Source organism: Pan troglodytes, chromosome 1 (assembly GCF_028858775.2).
Source record: "Pan troglodytes isolate AG18354 chromosome 1, NHGRI_mPanTro3-v2.0_pri, whole genome shotgun sequence".
Taxonomy (NCBI): domain Eukaryota; kingdom Metazoa; phylum Chordata; class Mammalia; order Primates; family Hominidae; genus Pan; species Pan troglodytes.
In genome coordinates this window covers 166,834,577-166,853,475 of record NC_072398.2, presented here as the reverse complement: position 1 = coordinate 166,853,475, position 18,899 = coordinate 166,834,577, and the positions used below count along the sequence as shown (strand labels likewise).

The 18,899-nt window shown below is 39.6% G+C and overlaps 1 protein-coding gene across 2 annotated transcripts in view; it reads left to right on the top strand.

Annotated features, from left to right (window-relative positions):
* The window catches only part of ROR1 (receptor tyrosine kinase like orphan receptor 1), a 407,220-nt gene that overhangs the window by 362,694 nt on the left and 25,627 nt on the right, over positions 1–18,899 (top strand). For both annotated transcript variants that reach the window (XM_016919829.4, XM_016919825.4), the window contains 3 exons: positions 354–481; positions 3,070–3,387; positions 5,402–5,647. In XM_016919829.4, the coding sequence (XP_016775318.1) occupies positions 354–481; positions 3,070–3,387; positions 5,402–5,647 (692 nt within the window). The remainder of the gene's footprint in view (positions 1–353; positions 482–3,069; positions 3,388–5,401; positions 5,648–18,899) is intronic.

Sequence of the window (18,899 nt, the reverse complement as noted above, 5' to 3'; positions counted from 1 at the left end):
AAAAACAAAAAACTGTAGAACATGTGCCCAGATTTCCAACTCATTTCCTCTTTACTCCTATAACTACATCATCTTCCAGCCCACCACCAGCTGCGAAAATAAAAGCATTTTCTCCCATATTTAAGGATGATTTTGTGCTTCAGGATGACTTTCTGGGGGTGTAGGAAACTTGACCAATGTGACCAACAGATGTTTTAAGAACTGAGCAAAAGCCCAATTCCTTAGCCCAGTCTTTTGTATATTGTGCCCAACTGTGCCCCCTAGTGACTATTTAGGGTATCGCGCAGTCAGAGCTTGCTGTGCCCTGTATGTATGTGGTGCATCAGCTAATGTCTGTCTATGCTTTCTTTCAGAGATGAGTATGAAGAAGATGGATTCTGTCAGCCATACAGAGGGATTGCATGTGCAAGATTTATTGGCAACCGCACCGTCTATATGGAGTCTTTGCACATGCAAGGGGAAATAGAAAATCAGATCACAGGTAGGTAGCACCAGTGAAATTATATTTGTCCCTTGAATAACTATTTTTCTCACCAAAAGTTTTATTGAGCTCCTCTCTTGACAAAGGATTAAGCTCAGCATGGAGGTTGGGAGCAGGACCATAAAAAAGCATGAGACATGATCTCTGTGCTCTGGAATTTACATTAAAGTAATTTATTGAAGGTTGCTCTTAGAGGAAAAGGAAGCTTTGTGAAATCTCACATTCATTCAAACACTCAATAAATATTATTAAGTGCTTTCACTGTACCAGGAACTGAACCTGAATGGGAGAGATGATGGTGTGTAAATAAGCCAGGTACGTCTCTGCCCTCACAGAGCTTACTGTTTAGAAGCAACATGATGTCAACTGAGAGGGGATGAATTTAGAGTTTAGAATTCTGGACACTCATCCCAGAACTATTATGACAGTGAACTTTGGGGAAATCGCTTACTTTCCCAAAAAGTCCCCTTCTTCATCTGTGAAATGAGTGATGAAGCAAGATGACCATTGGTCTCTTCTTGCTCTAGCTTTCAATATTTCACTCTTCATTTTTCTTAATTGAAAGTATCCTTTTGATAGAAATCTAGTAGCGAAGCACTTACTAGCACACATGAGTTAAAGTAGCATAGGCTGCCTCATAGGATTTTGCACGCATCATTCTGGTGGTTACAGCAGCTTTGTCCCCTTCCATTAGTGTAGTTATGATGCCTCTGTGTCACGTATCCTTTGCAATCCATTCACATTGTCTTCATGACATTCTAATGAGGTTGCCATATCTAGCAAATAAAAATTCAGGATACCCAGTAACATTTGAATTTCAGATAAACAACGAATAATTTTTTAGTATAAGTATGTCATAAATATTTATCTGAAATTAAAATGTAACCGTTGTCTTTTTCTTTATCTGGCAACCCTAGGGTCTAGGAGAGGTAAGAACAAACCCAAGGCAGAAACATAGAACAGCAAAAGGCCCAGAAGCTACGTGGAAGCTATGTGCTATGAGGAATGTGAAGGAACTGAGAGGAGGCTGGGGGGAAGAGGGAGGAGGACTTTTTTTTTTTTTTTTTTTTTTTTGAGATGGAGTCTCGCTCTGTCACCCAGGCTGGAATGCAGTGGCGCGATCTCGGCTCACTGCAAGCTCTGCTTCCTAGGTTCATGCCATTCTCCTGCATCAGCCTCCTGGAGGACTTTTTAACCAACCAAAGGAAGCAACCGTAGGAATAGGTAGTTGCCATTTTCTGAAGCCCTCATTTCAACAGGAAGAGAATTCTGAAATTTCAAAGAGCAGTAAGACTGACAGGGAGGAGCTGTTAAACACCCATTTCAACCTAATGTAAGAATGCCTTAATGTACTTTTAACTGAATATCCACAAAAACAAGTAGACATTTTGGGCCAGGCACAGTGGCTCACTCCTGTAATCCCAGCACTTTGGGAGGCTGAGGTGGGCAGATCACTTGAGGCCAGGAGTTCGAGACCAGCCTGGCCTACATAGCAAAACCACATCTCTACTAAAAAACAATACAAATATCAGCTGGGTGTGGTGGCACGTGCCTGTAGTCCCAGCTATGTGGGAGGCTGAGGCATGAGAATCCCTTGAAACTGGAAGGCAGAAGTTGCGCTGAGCTGAGAGCGTAACCCTGCACTCCAGCCTGGGCGACAGAGTGAGACTGTCTCAAAAAAAAAAAAAAAAGTGGAAGTTTTGATGTAAATAATTGGTAACCTATTTATAAAAATCCTCTCTTGGAGATTTCTAATGGGTATCAGCCTGGTGGAAAGTTTTTTTAAAAATTCATTTACCTTTGTTTATCCCAGCGTTTCCCAAACTTGTTGGCTTGTTTCTCAAGCACTATTCTATTTCACATGATTAATGTTCTGAGCAACATACTTGGGGAAATAATGTATCAGCAACCTCATAGGTTTCCTTGTGAGGTGTAAGCTCCTTGTCAATAGTGGTATTCAAAGGTAGGCTGGTGCGCTTTTTGTGCATCTTACCCTACTAGTAAGAGATTAAGCTAAGGAACCACTAATATTCGATGATACACATTGGAACAATTGTACTGTGCTCTTTGAGAACTTCCAAGTGAGTTGCCTCATTTTCAGAAGATGGAGTAGAAAGTATTCCAGCCACAAAGAAACTAAGCAAGTTACCCTAAGTCATCCAGCAAGACACAGAACTGGATCCTGTGCTCAGGTTCAGCCACTGCGGAAACAAGTTCTGTCCCTACAGCTGTCAAATGTTTTAGAAGCCTCACAAAACTAATAAAAGGCACCAGATGAAACACAAAGTTCGATTGCTTTGTAGCAAAAAATGAAAAATATATTGTACTTTAACTTAATTAATTTTTTTATTAGGAAATGGTACATATGTAATTTAATCCTGTTTTTTTAACTTTGTAGTCAAAATGGTTTTTTTCAAGCCAGTGAAAGTAAGCTGCTTAGACATCTGAAATGAATCTCCTCTGGGCCTTGTCTGTTTCAGCACAGCAGATTCCTTGCAATGTGTGTTTATATCTGATATCCTTTGACTAGATAACCAAAGAAGATAAACCCTGGCCTCTGGGAGTTAATAATTGTGTTTGTTTTCCAGCTGCCTTCACTATGATTGGCACTTCCAGTCACTTATCTGATAAGTGTTCTCAGTTCGCCATTCCTTCCCTGTGCCACTATGCCTTCCCGTACTGCGATGAAACTTCATCCGTCCCAAAGCCCCGTGACTTGTGTCGCGATGAATGTGAAATCCTGGAGAATGTCCTGTGTCAAACAGAGTACATTTTTGCAAGATCAAATCCCATGATTCTGATGAGGCTGAAACTGCCAAACTGTGAAGATCTCCCCCAGCCAGAGAGCCCAGAAGCTGCGAACTGTATCCGGATTGGAATTCCCATGGCAGATCCTATAAATAAAAGTAAGTGGTAGCCCCGGACCTTCTGTGCTCTTCTAAGGGTCAGCAACCTGTTGGCACAGGGAAAACTGGACCTTGACCCATAGTGATTTTCATACTGTTAATCAAATTATTTTCCAATGGGCTGAGTACTGTGCCTGAGCATTCGGTGGTGGATTAGACATAGTTATCTTCAAGAAGCTTCATGAAAACAATAATTTTAAAATATTGGAGCTGGTTTCTCAATAACTTAAACATAGGATTACTATATGACCTAGCGATTCTACTCCTGAGTATGTAATCAAAAGAACTGAAAACAGATGTTCAAACAAAAACTCATATGAGAATGTTTATAACAACACTATTTACAATAGCCAAAAGGTGGAAATGACCCAAATGCCATCAGTAGAGGAGCGGTTAAACAAATTGTGGTATATCCATACAGTGAAACATTATTTATCCATAAAAAGGAATGAAATACAGATACATGCTACAAACCTGGATGAACCTGGAAAACATTATACTAAGTAAAAGAAGCCAGACACCATTGTATGATCCATTTATATGAAATTTCCAGAATAGATAAATCCATATAGACAGAATTCAGATTAGTGGTTACCAGGCTAGGGGTAGTGGAGAGTGATTGTTTAATAGATATGGGGTTTCCTCTTAGGGTAATATAAGTGTTCTAGAACCTATAGTGGTGAAGGTTGTACAATATTGTGAAAGAACTAAATAAATGCACTAATGGTACATGTAATGATAAGTGTATTATAGCATGTATCAGTACATTCTCGCATTGCTATAAAGAAATACCTGAGACAGGGTAATTTATAAAGAAAGGAAGTTCAATTGGCTCACGTGTGGTTCTGCAGGTTGTACAGGGAGTATAGCAGTTTCTGCTTCTGAGGAGTCCTCAGGAAGCTTCTAATCATGGCAGAAGGTGAAGGGAGAGCAAGCTTCTTACATGGCAGGAGCAGGAGCAAGAGAGAGTGAGTGGGGAGGTGCCACATGCTTTTAAATGGCCATGAGAATGAAAACTTACTATCCCAAGGACAGTACCACGGGGGGTTGGTGCTAAACCATTCACAAGAAACCTGCTCCCATGATCCAGTCACCTCCCACCAGGCCCCACCTCCAACCCTGGGGATTACAATTCAACATGAGATTTGGTGGGGACACAGACCCAAACCATATCATACCACCATTTTAAAGATGTAGATGGGTTTGCCTCCATCCCCTACCCCATCAACAGCACCAAGCAAAAGACTATTTCAGTGTACATTTCCCTTTCATCTAGAATTAATCTCACCGGCAATTTTTTAGTTTCCTTTTGATCGTTAATACTATTTTATGAGTTAAGTAAATGAATGCATCTAAAATGCTTAACACATGGTAAGGGCTCAGTAGCAACATTATTATTATTGTCATTACTCCTCCAAACTCCAATTCAGTTCAACTGTATAGATTCTGCAGTGCTTTTAAGCCCCTGTGGCCACCTGCGAGGTCTACTTAATGGGATCTGCTTCTCAAGGGTGCCGACCCCATCAGCACAGAGATAGCCCCCACTTTTGTTAGAAACCAAGAATGCACAGCCTCTGATAAGCATGTTCTGTGAATTACAATACCAACTAGATTCCTTATTACATGATTTCATGTCTAAGGCTGTCAATCAGAATGGAAGGAAAAGTTTGGCTTGAACCTTCCTTGAACCGTTCACTAGGAAATTACTTCTGTGCCCCCAGGTCCCACCCCAGTTCCGATTTCTTCTGTGTTCAATGTTAAAAATACTTTTGGAAGACTGATTTTATTCCTGAAGCAAAAGCTTTAAATCCTCCCAGGAATGTAACTGCAAGGCAGGCCCTGGGTCCAAGCCCAGCAAAGCAGGGAGACTGCCCTGCATGGCCCCTGACCAGCAGGGAAGCTGTGGCCACGAGGTTAATTACCTGCCCTCCCCTCCAGAAACTGCTGGCTGGAGGAGAGCTCCAGCATCTCCTATGTTTCTTTCTAATTGTTTGGGTTTTTGTGTGTTTTTCAGATCACAAGTGTTATAACAGCACAGGTGTGGACTACCGGGGGACCGTCAGTGTGACCAAATCAGGGCGCCAGTGCCAGCCATGGAATTCCCAGTATCCCCACACACACACTTTCACCGCCCTTCGTTTCCCAGAGCTGAATGGAGGCCATTCCTACTGCCGCAACCCAGGGAATCAGAAGGAAGCTCCCTGGTGCTTCACCTTGGATGAAAACTTTAAGTCTGATCTGTGTGACATCCCAGCTTGCGGTAAATAGAAGTCATTGCCCCTAATGTATTCAATCACCTTTAAAGATCCCTATCCTACCCCTCTTCATTTAGGAGAATCCTATAAGGGGGGCAAAGAAAATGGACAGTATTTGCTTGATCTCAATCTGGTTTTAGGGTAAACCTTGCCGTTTCTACATAAAACACCTTGTAAGGTACCAAAACACGTTCTCAAGAAGTCAACTGCCTTTATACCTGCAGCCATTGCACTTGTGGATGTAACAGGGACCCAGCCCTCCAGAGGCACAGTTGAGACAGTTTATCACATTGATTTTTATAGAAAAAGATGTTACCCAGAATGGTCTGCGTCCAAGTGGACCTTTTTAGCAAAAAAAGGAATATTGGAAGCAGGAAGAAATTGTTTTCTGTATGCCTTAAGAACACCACAAGGCAGGATGAATCTACAACCATTACTCGGTCATCCAGGGCAATCTGTGGGTAAACTGTGTCCTTCGTTATGTCTGTTAGTACTGCAGAAGAAGCATATGGGTATCTAGTAAGAAAATGGAATTTCTGAGTCAGTTAACTGTTCCTTTTTCTAGAAAATGTTTGGAGAAAATAATGAAAATGGGCCAAGCATGGTGGCTTATACCTGTAATCCCAACACTTTGGGAAGGCCGAGGCAGGAGGATCATTTGAGCCCAGGGGTTCAAGACCAGCCCAGGCAACATAGTGAGACTCCATCTCTACCAAAAAAAAAACAAAAAACAAAAGAAAAAAAAAAAGAAAATGTTGGTGAAACCTGGAGTTAGGAACTATTTTGGAATTAATTCATCTTCCTGATCCTAGTTCTCATAGATATCATAGATAATGCCAAGTTTCCCAGGCATAGTGGGAGAGTCAGGATGTCACTGCTGGAAAAGCAAAAGCTACAGGATAGGAGGGTGGGCAAACAAGAGCAATAGTCATGGGACCCACAATACAAAGTGAGCTCTGTGTTTAACCAGATGATTATTCAAGCCATTCATTCAGAATATTTGTTGAGTACCTACTAAGTGCCAAGTACTTACTCATCCGAGCATGGGGAGACGCCAGGGATCCTAAGGAGGGAGTAGTCATAGCACATCCACAAAGAAGCAAGGAGTCATGGAGGCGGAACAAGCAAAAGGGAGAGTAGCAGAAGATTAGGTCGGGAAAGTAACAGGACCCTATCATGTAAAGCTGTGTAGGCCATTGGAGGACTTAAGCTTTGACCCTGAATGAGTTGAGAAAGCATGAGAGGGTTTTGAGCAGAAGGGTGACATGACCTGACTTATATGTTTGAAGGCTCACCTGGGCTGCTGGGTTGAGACTAGGCTGTGGGAAGGATGCAAGAGCAAAAGCAAGGAGATCAGTTGGGAAGCTACTGCAGGAATGCAGGGGAGAGATAAAGTGGCCTTGACAGGAGGAGGAGTGGAAGACGGAGGGACACGTGGGCAGATTCTGGATATGTGTTGAAATTGGAGACAAGAGGAGTCACTGATGGATCAGATGTGGGATATAAATGATGGAAGGAATCAAGAGTGACTCCGGAGCTTCTCCATGGAATTGCCTTTTGCTGAGACGGAGAAAACTATAGGAGGAATAAATTTAGTGGGAGCTGGAATCAAGAGTTTTTGTTCATGCTGAGTTTGAGATGCCTTTTAGAAATCCAAAAAGAGATACTGAGGAGGCAGTTTTATATCACAGACTGAAGTTCAAGTCAGGGTCTGGGATGAGATGGATACGAAGGAAATGTTGGCATACAGATGGCATGTAAGGCCATGACACCTGAAGGAAAGAGGAGCATATCTACTTAACAAAAGAGAAGGAAATGTCAGTGCAAGACAATGAAAGCTAGCTTTAGACCTGGGTCAGGGGCAGTAGCCTCAGTTCCTAATGTAATAATGATCTAACTGAGTGGCTACCATGTGCCAGATCCTATGTGAGACACCTTACCTCTGTCACCTCATTCAATCTTCATATCCAGCTTCTATCATCCTCATGTTATGGATAAGAAAACTGAAACTCAGTAAGAATTAAGAGGTTTGCTCAAAGACGCTCAGCTATCGGTGACTGAATCATGATTTTAACTCAGGTCAGCCTGATTCCCAAACCTGTTGGCTCTTTCCACTAAGCATACTCTCTCTCTAGAGAGCAAAATGAATCTGCTTAATGGCAACAATAACAGGTAAACAATAAATATATAGTTTGTAGTAAAAGCAGTTTATTGTAATAGGTAAGGACATGGGTTCTCATGTTTAAGTGCCTGGGTTTGAATCCCAGGTCTTCAATGAAATAGCTGTGTGCTCTTAGCCCCTTCTAATCTCATTTTTCTTATCAGTAAAATGAGAAAATAATGATATACACTTAGGATTTATTGTGAGAATAAATTAGTTGTTAACTGAAAAACCCTATGATGTCCAAACATAGTAAATGTTCAGTACATATTATCTATTATTATATAGTCAATATATAAAGATAAATCAATTCGAATTATCACATAGTCAACATATGTAAATAAATGCTTGCTCTCAGCTCAGCAAATATTGTTTGAGAGCCCACCATGGAGTAGGGAGGTTATAAGAGGAATAAAATGATTCATGCTTTTGAGGTATGTCAGTTACAATGCAGTATGTATGATGCAATAGAAGTTAGCACAAATGTTATGGAACAAAGAAGAGGAAGGGCTTAAAAAAATACTAAAGAAATCCATAAGAAAAAGTATTAAAAATATTGAAAAGAACCCTAATGATGAAAATTTGAGAAACTCTTATTCTGTAATTTTGTTCCTACCTGTTACTTGTTATTATAGTGACTTTACTTGCAAAATGGTTTTACGGAAAGTTGAACACAACAAATTTTAGAAAGATCACCACACCCCCTTTGTGTTGCTGGGCTTTCATACACCTTCATATGGGCTTTAATATACTTTCATACATATTACAAAGTAACCTGTTGCAGAGCCATTGTTGATCATTTCAAGGAAAATTATTCTGTATTTTGTAATGGTTTGCACTTCATTTGTGACATTTTCCGTGTTATTTTCAACAGTGATAAGAAAGGAATAAAAACAAAACATAGATTTACTTAGTTGCCCCATTCCTTCTCCTAAACCAGGTAAGGTATGAGAGTCTGCAAGAGAGTCCAGGATAAAAGCAGTACTTACTAAGCACCTTCCACGCACCAAGCACAGTGCTAGGGTTTTCACATGCTTTCTTTATCCTCATCCTCATACTCTGACAGGTATTATGAACCCTATTTTTGCTGATATAGAAGCTGAGGCTGAGAAAGCCCCAGGGTCATCCAGCTAGTAAATGGACGGTCTGTCTGATTCCAAGCTCATCTTCTTGCTACTCTTCTGTGCTACTTCGGGTTATTGGTTGATGTACAGAGGAAACCAAATGAATTGGTTTGTTTTGTTTCTTTGTTTTTTGAGACAGGATCTTGCTATGTTGCCCAGGCTGGTCTCTAACTCCTGGGCCCAATAAATCTTTCTGCCTTGGCCTCCTGAGTACCTGGGACTACAGGCATGCACCACCATGCCCAGCTTTAAATGAATTGTTTTAAGAAAGAAATGGGCTGGGCTTGGTGGCTCACGCCTGTAATCTCAGCACTTTGGGAGGCCGTGGCAGGCAGATCACTTGAGGTCAGGAGTTCAAGACCAGCCTGGCCAACATGGTGAAACCCCGTCTCTACCAAAAATACAAAAATTAGCCAGGTGTGGTGGCATGCACCTGTAATCCCAGCTAGTTGGGAGGCTGAGGCATGAGAATCGCTTGAACTTGGGAGGCGGAGGTTGCAGTGAGCCGAGATCGCACCACTGCACTCCAGCCTGGGCGATAGAGCGAGACTCAGTCTCAAGAAGAAAAAAGAAAGAAAGAAAAGAAAAGCATTATTCGTTCCACCCTAGGTAAACACTATTGTTCTTTGGGTGACTTCTGACCCTTAATTTCCAACCAATGCCTATCAGAAGCAGGGAAGTAATTTGTCCAGAAGCTGGAAGACATATTGATACTCTGATTCAAGGACTCAAGCTCTATTACGATTAGTTTAAGCAAGGACTACAAATTATACCTAAAAAGTACTCGTTTTCATTTCGATGCCCTTCCTGCAGCATCCAGATCAAACCCATGCTAGGAGGGATGAAAGAAACCTTCGAAAGGTCTTTCAGACTGAGTAGAAAGAGGGAGATCACTTACATCTACAGGATACCTACTATGTGCCTGCATGGTGCCTGGTGCTTTACATATTCATCTCCATTTAAAATTCACAACCATGCTGTGGGGTAGGTATGATTAACATATTTCACTGAGGTTCAAAGGGGCTACAGGACTTGTCTAAATCACACAGCCAACCACTGTCTGCATAGAGCTCTGACCAAACTCAAAGCTCATGCTCTTTTACCAGACACTCTGCTATCTCTCATTTGAAGATTTTTCTGAAATAAATACAAGCATGATGATTGGTTCCACCTCTGGATTACATCATGCCAATTTCCATTATATGATATGACATCAAAATCTTCCCGTGCTGATGAAGAACTCTATCATAGTATTACTCAGTGTGTTATTATCTTAGTATTAATCAGTATAGCAATGTTGAAAATCCTTGGAATATTTCTTTTCTGAATATATGTGCAGAGGACACAGTGAAAATCCTGAGGACTGGTTAATACTAGTCACATGAGAGATGAATTTAGATGAAAGTTAAATATAGAGATGACAAGGCAGTTTTCACCACTTAGATTTTTTTTTTAAAGAACATTTTCATTTTATTTTAAAACAAAGCAGTTCCTCTTGAATTCTTCAAGCCAAGCCATGAATATATCCATTAAAGGAACAGGGAAGCCTTGACATATGATCAATAAGCTGCTGGAGGGCCAGTAGCTCCCAGGTGGGATTCCTGAGAAGACAGCAGGTCAGCATCAGCTGTGCTCAGGGGTATGTGTGTCTTCTCCCAGTCGCCCTCAGCCCACCTCTAACAAACTGATCATCATGGAATCCTATTTTTATAACTCCTTTGGGGCATTTGATTTTTTTTTCTCATTTCATTGTCACAAAACCATGAAAGATCAAGTAGGAGTTTCCAGCCCTGTTTTACCATATGAGAAAATCAAGGCCCAGAGAAGTGAGAAGACTTACCTAAGATCACAAATGAATTCATGGAAACCAGGTCTCCTATCTCTAGGACCACTGCTCTTTGTTCTACACCAGTGATTCTCAACCAGGGGCAATTTCATCTTCCAGGGAACATTTGGCAATTTCTGGAGAGATTTTGGTTATCACAAGTGGGTGGGGTTGGGGGATGCTACTGGCAACTGTTGTGTAGAGGTCAGGGATGTTGCTAAACACACTGCAGTACCCAGAACAGCCCACACAATGAATCATCTAGCCCAAAATGTCGAATGTTGGGGTTGAGGAACTCTTTTCTACACTGTACAATTGTAAACTATAGAATAACAATAATATTCAATAGTAATTATCATTTATTGTATGCTTACAATGAGCTGAAAACTCTGCTGACACTTTTAGGCATTATCTCATGTTTAAATAGTTCTATCCCCCTAGGAGTAGGTTTTATTATACCCAAGAAAGAAAACTGAGACTTGGAGAGGTTAAGTAACATGTGTCTGAGGTCACATGGTTAATAAGAAGTGGACCCAGGACTCACATCTGTACTCAGCCTTTTAAACTGTGGTTTATGCATGTATGTTGTGTATGTGTTTTTGTGTGTGTAAACAGATAAAACGAGAATAACTTCATTTTACAGTGAGTTGTAAGCTAGTGGGGCAGATTTGAAATGAGCCCTTTTTCTCCTCCATCCTGAATGAGACAGAGTCTCATAGGAAAATTCCTGCATTCTTTAGCTAACTCAAAGTTAAGGAGATTTCAGAATCTCCATGGGGTTTCTCATTTTCCTACTGATAACTTTTGTTTTAGTTTCAACTAAGTAAAGCTAAAAGAAGCATAGGCCTAATTAAATAGAAAATGTGAACGTTTGTTGTACTTTCTCTAATAAAGGCGCTTGAGAACAGTCTGCTGCAGATTGTTTTATCTGTGAACCTTCACTCCAGAGCAGAATATAAAATTAAGTACAATCAAATATGGCTGTTGTAAATTCTGGGAATTGGCTTGGCTAGGATTATATGCATATGCCCAGACAGTGCTTAGAGAAAGTGAAAAAAAAAGACAAAAGTTGGTTTGGGCAAGACCTGGCTTCTCATCCTCCATGTCTTTTCTTTCATGTCACAGGCATCTAACAATTAGAATTACTAATTATTTATTCATTCACTCACAGAAACCAATATATGTTGAGCTTCTACTGTGTCTCAGACCCTGTGAACAAGCTAAATCAGACCATGCCCTTGTGTAGCCTACAATCTAATGAAGGAATCAGATGGAAAAAAAAATATGAATCACATTAAGTATTGTCATATAGTTCCCAGTTTTATGTCTGCTCTTATGTGCGTGGCATTTTAATGATGACTACTGCTTGTTGAATACTGTGCTAAGATATCTGTGCCGGCATCTAGCCTAGGACTTAGTTGGTGCTCAATAAAATGTGTTGAATTAATTGGTTTAATCTACACGGTAAACACAAGATAAAGGTGTCATCTCCATTTTCCTAAAGGAAAAACAGGCAATGTTGTTTTTACTGAAGCCAAGATTCAAACCAATTCCATAGAATTTCATATCCATTCCTCCATCTACCATGCCATAACTGCTTAAACAATAGAGTCCTGATTATTTCAGAGGAACACACATTCCTTTATTATTTTCCCTTTCCCTTTGATCATTATGATCTCTCTGGGTCTTTGGGATGCTGCCCATTGATATTCTTATTTGCAGCTCCAGGGATATAGGAATGAAGCCCCCAGCCACAAAGATATCTACTCTGAGAGACCCTACTGTGCTCCTCTTAGATGCAGCCCTGATATAGATTAGCTCCCCAGCAGCTCCACCCACATCTCACAGGGTGTGCCCTTCTCCCATTAAGTCCCATCTCTTCTCTTTCTGGAAGCCCCATGTCTCCTCCAGTCCTCAAAGTTGGCCATCTTCTCTGCCTGCAAAGCTTCATTCACTATGCTTTCACCTTTTGTTGTGGTCACCTTCCAAGTCAAATATCTTGGGATAGGTGTAAACTAAATTGAGAAAGAAGCATTTTGCCTAAGTTCTTTCTAACTGGCATCTAGGCACACTGCCTAAGTTCACCATTTCACTGTAGCCCTTTATCATTGCTTTTCTATGCAGCTCTGGGGGTGTAGCTGTGGAAACTGTCAATACCTCTGAGAACTCCTTTTGCAACAATCTGTCCATTTTACTTTGGTTGTATTTTAATAATACCACAAGACTTATGTTCTCTCTCTCTCTTTCTCTCTGTCTCTCATTTAGATCCCCTATTTGTTTCTTTCTTGATTTGTATGGGAAGGCAGAATCTCAATCGTATTGGTATTTTTATATTTAAACCATGGGCCTTTATTTTACCCTTGATCAAATCCTGAGGTCACATTTCTTCTCCTAGCCATGCCAGCATGTCTGTTTCTCCTCTAAGTAAAGGTTTCTCCCTCTACCAAATAAAAGTTCCAAGTAGCAGTATTGTTTTTACTCCTAAACCGGCTTCACCAAAGAGTATCCATGATAAGAAAAGTGGTGAACCATTTGGCTCCATTTGGAGTTTTCATACCTGGCCTATTGCTTTTGTATTTCCTTTTAAGTCACTGGCTTGCAACAATTTGCCAAAGGGCGCATTGCCCAGTTTTGTGCCTGAATAGCCTTGACTTGTCCCATAATCTTACAAACACCCACCCTGGGCTCCAGTTTGTCACAAACCATATTCTGCAACGTGGTGGTTTACAGTTCGGGGCAAGGCAGATGTTTTCCAGATTGTGAACACTGCCATTTTTAACTTGCTCTGTCAGCAGCCTTCTCCCGTATTTCATAGAAGACCTGTTGTAAGGCAATTTGTCTTTCAGCCATTTCTTCAAAATAAAATTGAACGTTACAGTGAATTGGATGGTGGAGGGGGTAAAGGAGGAAGAAGTATAGCACTGTTTTATATAGTTTGAAGCTTTCTGGAAGAGTTATTTTTATACTACAGAGATTTTCAAGATGTGCTTTCATTTCCAGTCTCTATACATTTTCAACAACAAAGTAAAGAACAATAGTGACCCAAAACTTATAGCTAAGTCATGTTCCATGAACACTTTTAACCATAAAATAATTTCTCTCAAAGGTTTTTTTGTTGTTGTTCCTAGTATATATTGAGTCATTTACCCAGTGTGTAAGCTGCTCTAGCAATAAGCTTCTGAAACCTCTGAACTTTTTGGGCTCACCACCATGCCAGTAAGAAGTGCTTGTTGGTGTCTTAACCTTTGGTGACAGAAATCTGATATAACACCACAATGATTGTTGCCACTGGCTTTGTAACAAACTGTTTTTTGGTTAAGCTTCTGGCAGGAAACACATGGCACAAGCTGATAGACTAAGGGAAATGTTATAATGTAATTATTTAGGGAGGCATTGGCAGAATTAGGAGAAACCATTAAGGAAAGGTGCGAGACCTGGGGCTAACATGAATGGGAGGTATTACCATCCTAGATCAGTTACCTTACCTTGCAGAATATAGCTGAGACTGAAGAGAGGGCTGTCCAGCACATGCTGTGGCCTTTGGTAGAGGGATATAGTCAACCCTCAGCAACCCAGCAAGGAGGAAGCCAGAGGAACAAGGGTTTCAACCCATACTCTTCTCCTGCCTTTCATCTCTGGCAAATGACTCCCATAGGTTCAACCTAACTGGAAGCCACAGGTCAAAGGTATCCATTGACACTATCAGTAGAGGTTGGCCTCAGCAAGGAGCTGGTCAGAAAGGACTGAGACTGGATCTGGTGGGCTGAGGATACTCAGGGGAAATGTCATCACTGACTTTAAATCGCTTCATAAGAGTCAGCTTTAAATAAATTGTTTTAAGAAAGAAATGGGCTGGGCTCGGTGGCTTATGCCTGTAATCCTAGCACTTTGGGAGGCCGAGGCGGGCAGATCATTTAAGGTCAGGAGTTCAAAACCAGCCCGGCCAACATGGTGAAACCCCATCTCTACTAAAAATACAAAAAAAAAAAAAAAAAAAAAAATTAGCCGGGTGTGGTGGAGGGTGCCTGTAATCCCAGCTACTCAGGAGGCTGAGGCAGGAGAATTGCTTGAACCCCAGAGGGGAGGTTACGGCGAGCTGAGATTGCACCACTGCACTCCAGCCTCGGTGACAGAGTGACACTCCGTCTCAAAAAAAAAAAAAAGTTCAGTAAGGGCCTAAATAAGTTATTTCAACTTAATTTATAAAATCAGAGAACCTTGGGAGCAACCATAGAAATCATCCAGCCTCTACTTGGACATTGCCAGACATCTCCAGAGACAGAGAAATCCTTCCACTTCAAAGTGATTATGGAATGATTGCAACTGCTCAAAAGTTCTGCCTTTGTAAGCTAGAAACCAAAACTCGTATGCAAAATCTGATTTTTTTTAAATGTTGGCCACTGATTCCAATTTTTAAAAAAACCTTATAAAGAACAAGTCTATGGACTGGATCCAAATTTTAACTTCTGGATAATTTCTTACACAAATTTGAAGACATATGTCACATCCTTCATTTGATTTTCTCTTTGGCCTAAAGATCACATGGGTCCTCCTACATTTCCTTCCCCATTCTTCTCCTCTAGGTGTTTCCTAGTCCTTTAGAGCCCTTCTTAAAAATGTGGCTCTTAGAAGACACCTTTCAGTGCTTTTTAACCAGAGCAGGTAGAAGAGGACCACGATGTTCTTGATCATTACCCAGTATTGCCAATGAATACTATTATGTTGCTATAAGTGCCATATATAAAATTTTTTGAGCAAGTGCATCATGCTGTTGCTGGGTTCATCTGAGCCTTTAAATCTTCAGTAAAACTGATTAGTAATCTTTTGTTTGTTTTTGGGGTTTGGTTACATCAACAATTATTTAGTAGATTTGTCTAATCATGGATTTTATAAACAAGGTCTTTAACCTTAAAGCAACTTATAATATTTATTTTTAAAATTTCAGCTTCTGGTTTGGATTCATTATATTAGCCTGTTGAGTATGATCCTTTAAAATTTTATTCCATAATTAAACAGTTAGGTATCTTTCCTAGATTCTGGCCATTTCAAGTTTGATAAACATATCATCAATGATAATGTTGAGCAGGCAGGATTCCTCAAGCATAGCCCTTTACAATTTGATGTTGATTGACTGATTAACACTATTAAATAAAGGCAGATGATGAATTACAAATACATCTGATGATATTATTATTCAACCTTTCATTTTGTCCATAAGAATGTCATAAGTCAAGTCATTTGATCAAATGTTTTGCTAAAGTTTAAATGTGCTTAGTCTATCACTAATCTCATCAAAATGAAAGAGATTTAATTTTATACAACCTATAGAATTTTGTCAGTTAATTTGGCCCGATTAAAAAGTAGGCAAAGGACTTGAATAGACATTCCTCCAAAGAAGATATACGAATGGCCAAAAGCATATGAAAAGATGTTCAATATCACTAATAATTAGAGAAATGCAAATCAAAACCCCAGTGAGATACCATTTCACACCCATTAGAATGCCACTATTAAAAAAACAGCAAGTGTGAAGAAATTGGAACCATTGTGATCTGTTGATAGGAATGAAAAATGGTGCAGCTGCTATGGAAAACAGAATGGAAGTTCCTAAAAAAAATTAAAAATAGAATTACCATCTGATGCAGAAATCCCATTTCTGAGTATTTAATCCAAAAGAATTGAAGTCGGGGTCTCAAAATATTTGTACACCCATGTTCACTGCAGCATTATTCACGATAGCCATTTAAGGCAGAAGCAACCCAAATGTGCATCAGTGGATGAATGGATAAAGAAAACATGGTATATGCAAACAATGGAATATTATTCAGTCATAAAAAGAAGGAAATCCTGTCACATGGTACAGCATCGTGAACCTAGAGGACATTAGACTGAGTAAAATACACCAGTCACAGAAAGATAGATACCGAATGATCCACTTATATGCAGTACCTAAAATAGTCAAAATCAGAAACAGAAAGTACCATGGTGGTTGTCAGGGCTGGGGGAAGAGGGGAAATAGGGAGTTATTCAATGGGCATAGAGTTTTAGTTTTGCAGCATGAAAAAGTTCTGGAGATTGGTTGCACAACAATAATAAATATATGTAACATTATTGAAATGTAAAATTAAAAATGGTTAAGATGGTAAATTTTACGGTATTTTTTACAATTAAACATTTTTTAATTATTAAAAAAGATTAGCCCAATTCTTTTACAGAGGAGGAAACTGAGGCCCTGAGAGTTTATAGAAACTTTTAGTGAACTTGTGTGGATTCCAGTTACTAAGATTTTTCCCAAATGCTCACAAATGAGTTGCTCTCCCTAACTTGTAGTTAAAACCTTTTCTGCAGGGAAAAATTTTAATCAATGTATATGGCCTATTCAGCATTTTTTTTAAAGAATTCATTTGAGAATACATAAGGCAATAGATCATCTACTTAGTATTTCCATCATCAAGTCAAGAGAGTGAATGCCGGGCCCAGCCTGCCAACTGAAGGCCTAATTACCTCTCTCTCGCCTTCCAGGCATATGCCTAAATCACTGGTGCAGGCCCCTATGTGCTACCAACCTGCTTATTTTATAGTTTTCAAGTAATAAATTGGTAGTGATTCCTGTTTGTTTTCTATGGTTTTTAAATTTTTTTCAGTCAAGGTTATAATTTAAACTTGTTTAATTTCCCTTGAATTCTAAGGTTCTGTAAGATTTCTTCCCACCTTTGCCATATTTAAAACCAGAGCCTTTTCTTGTTTTAACTCAAAGTAATATCCCAGATGATGTTTCACTTTATTAAAAGTACCTCTTTAATAAGAAATCATGATTACTTTGCTTTAAGCTTCAGGATAAGAAAGGAGTATTTTCTCCATTATATTTAATTACTAATCAAAGTATTGAATATCATTGTAAAAATAAAATAGGAATGTCAGATGTGAACTGTGATACCAAATTGTTTGATTTTTAAAAGGAAATTAATCACGTGATCTGGACTAAGTGGTTGGTTTCAAAAATCTCAAGTATTTAACTTGATGTAACTAATATGTGCATTTCACTTTTAAACAGTTATTCCAAAGTATTAAAAATCTTCAACATTCTAATTTTCAGCCGATTTTCTCTGTAATGCATTGGAGGTGTCCATTACCCTTTAAAATGACTAGTAAGAATAATGTCCATTGTTCCAAAGTGATTTGCTTAAAATAGTATGATTCCCACCAGATATTAGTCTTCATTGAAAGAGAACTTCGGACTCTTAAGGAGAATGATGAAAAACAATTATATATATAATGTTTTAGGGTAATTTTGATTAGTAATATAATTTACTAGAAGCACTGAAGGTAGACAGGCTTGCATTCCAACCCAGACTCTGCTACTTTGTAGCTTTGACAAGTTATTTTTCCTTTCTCGGTCTTAATTTCTCTGTGTGTAAAGTCAAGATAACACCAATGTGCCTTCCGGGTTAAAATGAGGAATACAAATGCTAGGACTTCAAAAAGGACCTAGGCAGATATTAGTTTTCTAATTTTTCATTTGGAAGGCTCATTGTTCTATGGAATATTTTTATAGAAGATTTTCAGAGCCAGCAGAGACTGAATCCCCTTCTGGCCAAATGCAGAGAGCTGTGTAGGGAAGGAAGCACTTTGTATGGAAGACTTACAATGGGCCTGAATGTGTTTCTGTCACTTCCAACATGACCATGTATTGTTCTCCTTGATTATTTCACTTGGCAAAAAGACATTGGGCCCCTTGTGCTTGTTAGCATATCCTCAGTGTAATCAGAAGGAGCCAAGCTTGACTGTTTAAAGGATTCAGCTTCTTGAAGTTTGTTCTCCTGCAGACCTACAGGGGGATTTGTCCCAGACCCTCGTTTACAATAGAAGACCTTCCATGAATAATCTGATAGGCATGAATACAGAATAGACTCCTTTGTTTGCCAGACAGGTGAGGCCCTACTTTCTCTTGTTGCTAAAAATCTGGCCTGGAAAAATGACTAGCATTGCGTTAGTACTAAATTAGCCTCATTGCTTTTGTAATCATTACCCTCAAAATGATTTCACTGAAAAACCAAGAATAACAACAGAGACTTTACCCCCCTAGGGTACTGAGAAATTTGAAAATGGTTTATAATGTTAATAATAACCGTAACATCCAACAACTG